Raw genomic sequence first — 4,191 nt, forward strand, 5'->3', positions numbered from 1 at the left:
TTTATATTATATATATATATTAATATATTATATATATATATTTTTTTTTAATTATATAATATTTCATTTGATTATTTTTTATGTAAAAATTTTTAATTTTTTAAATAATTTAATAATTTTCTACGTCGTTCCTGGTGACATATGCAAGTGCGAATACAATTTCACTATGTGACAACTTCACAGCCGTCAACGCTAGATCTTTTCGACATGTCACGTAAGTATTACACATCTTTTAATCATACATTTCATTTTAAATATATAATTTTGCATAATTCTTTTAATTATTTTAGGAGAAGTAATTGATGCAGTTGAGAGGATACTCTTAGAAGAGTCTCCTCCAACACTGGATAATATCCAAAAAACGATGCTGCAAATTTTGCAGCAACAAAAAAAGTTGGAGGAGCAGTTGATGCAGCAGCAGAAGCAGCTGCATCAAATACAGCAGCAGCCGAAGCAGCTGGAGCAGCAACAGCAGTCCCGGCAGCAGCAGAAGCAGCAGTCCCGGCAGCAGCAGAAGCAGCAGTCCCGGCAGCAGCAGAAGCAGCAGCCCCGGTAGCAGCAACAGCAGCCGCGGTAGCAGCAGCAGCAGCAGCAACAGCAGCCGAAGCAGCTGGAGCAGCAGCAGCAGCAGCAGCAACAACAGCAGCAACGAGCTGCTTTTACATCAACAAAGAGGTATTCTTTTTATATTATTAAATAATATCATATCTCTCATTACACTTAAAAAAGTGAATTATAAAAAAAGTGGATTACAAATTTGATTATATAATATATATACAACATTGATATATTTTCTCTTTTTTTTAAAGCTTACTATCGACGAGGCCGCGGGCGTGGGCAAAGTCGTGCCAGGTGGTACATGCGAAGATATGGTGGAGCCTACAATGGAAGAGGATGACAACATATGTCAAGGTCAAGGTCATTGGAGGTGGCTCCCCTAAAGTGAACAATTACCAATGTTTTTTACAAAAGTTGTAGATCTCATAAAAATACAACTTTTATGTACTATACATTTTTTTTTAAAATTTATTATTTTTAGAGAAAAATAGAAAATAATCATCCAATCAACCAAAAACATATAATAAACATTTTCAGATCTCCAGATCAGAATTTTTTTTTTCTTTGTGTGGCTGTGTTATTAAACATAGAATCAAATATCACATTTGGCTATTACAGTCCATACCTACCTCAATGGTGTTTGCTGCTCCTCCGTCGACCTGAAAAAAGCAAAATATATTTCAGTTCCATAATCGATTATAGTTCATACCTACCTCAGTGGTGTTTGCTGCTCCTCCGTCGACCTTAAAAGCAGAATAATGGATGAGAAGTATAATTTATTCAAATTAGGTCGTATTTTGTCAAATCGGGAGTCAACTTTAGAATGGGTTCGAACTGTTGGTTTAATACCCAAAGAAAGATACTGCGCTAAACATAAAAAAGCAATGATTTTATATGAAGATAGATTAGTCTGTGGGGAATTTGTATGTCGTTCAAAAAAAGGGACAAAGTTCCATTCTAAAACTGTGACAGAGAATACTTGGTTCGAGCATTGCCATACCCTTGTAGCCACATGCGTTTTTATAACATACTGCTTTTCTGTTGGCGTCAATTTTGAACAGACCATCCGGGAAAGCAGTGTCATCGAAGATCAAACAGTTTCCACTGAAACTATCGCCGACCGATTTTCATTCTGTCGTGAAATTTGCATGATTTCCCTTGATAACGAATTTGAATTTGAAGGCAAAAATGGCGGTCAAGGGAAAGTTGTGGAAATCGACGAATGTAAAATCGGTAGGCGAAAGTATCAACGTGGCCGGGTTGTTGAAGGATCCTGGATATTGGGCTTCATAGAGCGAGGTAGTCCTGAAAACTATCGGTTGGAGATCTGTCCTGAAAACAAACGGGATAAAGATACCTTACTACAATTAATTCAGAAACATGTGTTAGTAGGGACAGAGATCCACACTGATTGTTGGAAGGGCTACTTTGATCTTGAAGCTCATGGGTATGTGCATCTAACAGTTAATCACTCGGTTGAATTTGTAAATAGTGAAACTGGTGCACATACCCAAAATATAGAGTTCTCATGGCGTGCAATGCGACGTTTTCTATCTCGGGGTGGAATTCACAAAAACAAGCTTGACGAGCATTTATGTGAATTCTTGTGGCGACGCCGAATTAAGAAATTAGGTGCAGATCCATTTGCACAAAGACATAAAAACAGTTTATCCTGGGTATGTACGTTTCAAAGATCAGAATGTACGTAAGAAATGTGCTTATATTGAATTAATAAAGATTTTAACAAAAGTTAAATATAAAAAACAAAAAAAATTTTAAAATACAAAAAAATACAAAAAAATACAAAAAAATACAAAAAAATGCACTTCTAAGACCTCTTTCCGACCTTCTCGTGGTGAAGTGCGTGAGTAGGTAGAATTTTGGATTTATACCGAAACTAATAGAAAGAGGAAGAGTCTTTTGTTTTCAAAGAAGTGATATTTTTTTTCAAGTTGAATAGATCATACTGATACTTTGATCTGTGTCATGGGTTGAGCAGCAATTGCAGACTCTTATTATACATCTCTTAACTATAATATCGTAGAAGGCGGCATGGTAGCAGAAGGCACTCAAGGGGGGTTCGGGGGGCTTGCCCCCCTTAACAAAATCCCAACTTTAAAGATTAAATACACAAATATGCATGTTAAATCTTAAGGTAAGCCGCAATGCTTGGTTGACTATTTTGGTTGATTGGATGATTATTTACTATTTTTCTCTAAAAATAATAAATTTTTTTAAAAAATGTATAGTACATAAAAGTTGTATTTTTATGAGATCTACAACTTTTGTAAAAAACATTTTATGATAATTTTAATATTTATTGAGATAAATGGAAAAAGGCAGTTTTTAAGGGTTTTTTGTTTTTCACCATGAAGATGACCTAGTCGCCAATTTTCACTATGATTTTCGTAATCAGCGCATCAAATTATGTAAGTATACCAAGTTTCAAAAAAATCGGAATTGTGTTGCTTTCGGAAGTGCACCCAAATTTCATTTCAAAACTTGTCATAATTTTAAATTCGGATGATAGTTAAAAACAATAATTTTTCAAACAGAATATTAATCAACATGAAGCACATTTGATAAATACAACATTACAAAAACAAGTTTTCCAACTTTTTATAAAAAATATATATTACGGTTTATTGAAAATTATAAGTCATTTAGAATGCTTCTCTCGCCTGTTATCGATACATGCCGCGCGAACGGCCGAGATTGCCGAGAAAATATTTTTAGTCACTTGAAACAAGCGACCACAGTGAAAACAGATGTTTTTTCGCGCTGTAATGCTGTCTCGTTCCCTCTCGCCGCGCCGAAGGCGCGAGCACACGGCATGAGCACGTGTGTGGTGGTTACCGGTTTCGCCAGATCGCCGTCTGATTTGGTGTCGCCACCGTCAACTCAGAGTTCTTGGCTGAGTATCCAGAAGCCTTAAAATGTGTCACTTATACTTTATTTTCCCTTTACAACATCCTTCATCATCTACAACAGAATATACAAACAACCCAGTTAGACAAACCTGCCAAAAGCACGCAGTGCTAATTTAAGCTACATTATTATAATGGCAAAAATCGAGAAACAGTCGAATACGGTTTACCATTTCAGTATCTGGAGACACGGTAGTGTCTCGGCGCTAAGCCAAGCGCGCGACACTGCCGTGCCTCCTTTGCGCGAAACGGAGAATTTTTCGGGGTCGAGATGATCAGATCTCAGTAACGGTTGAACGATCAAGTTCTACATACGCATAATCGACAGGAAATACTTAAATTGTATGATAAAAGTGCTTTCATTTTTTTTTTCTACGTGCTCTACGAGCGGAGATATCGCGATGCAAAGTCCGAATCTGTGAATCTTCACGTTTTATTTTTAAGATACGTCGTTGACCAGAGAGAAATGTACCTGTACGTCTCGTTTTTCGATAATAGAGGGCCTTTGACTTTATGTGTTATCTTACTCTATCTATCATCTCACTCTATCTATCTATATCTAACCAGCAGACCAGTGTTGCATGGTGTATCACATACAACGCGCGCGCGGTTTTAATCTTATAATTAAAAATAAAATATTATTCAATATGATATAAAATATTTATTAATAATATATATATATATATATATATATGTATATAATATT

General features: G+C 35.9%; 1 protein-coding gene across 1 annotated transcript; it reads left to right on the forward strand.

Moving 5' to 3' along the window:
- Nucleotides 1–1,316: 1,316 nt before the first annotated feature.
- Nucleotides 1,317–2,267, forward strand: LOC108777409 (uncharacterized). Its single transcript, XM_018544286.1, has one exon. It carries the CDS (start codon nucleotides 1,317–1,319, stop codon nucleotides 2,265–2,267), a length of 951 nt encoding a protein of 316 aa, XP_018399788.1.
- Nucleotides 2,268–4,191: the final 1,924 nt, after the last annotated feature.

The sequence above is a fragment of the Cyphomyrmex costatus genome, unplaced genomic scaffold, assembly GCF_001594065.2.
Source record: "Cyphomyrmex costatus isolate MS0001 unplaced genomic scaffold, Ccosl1.0 scaffold1145, whole genome shotgun sequence".
NCBI lineage: Eukaryota > Metazoa > Arthropoda > Insecta > Hymenoptera > Formicidae > Cyphomyrmex > Cyphomyrmex costatus.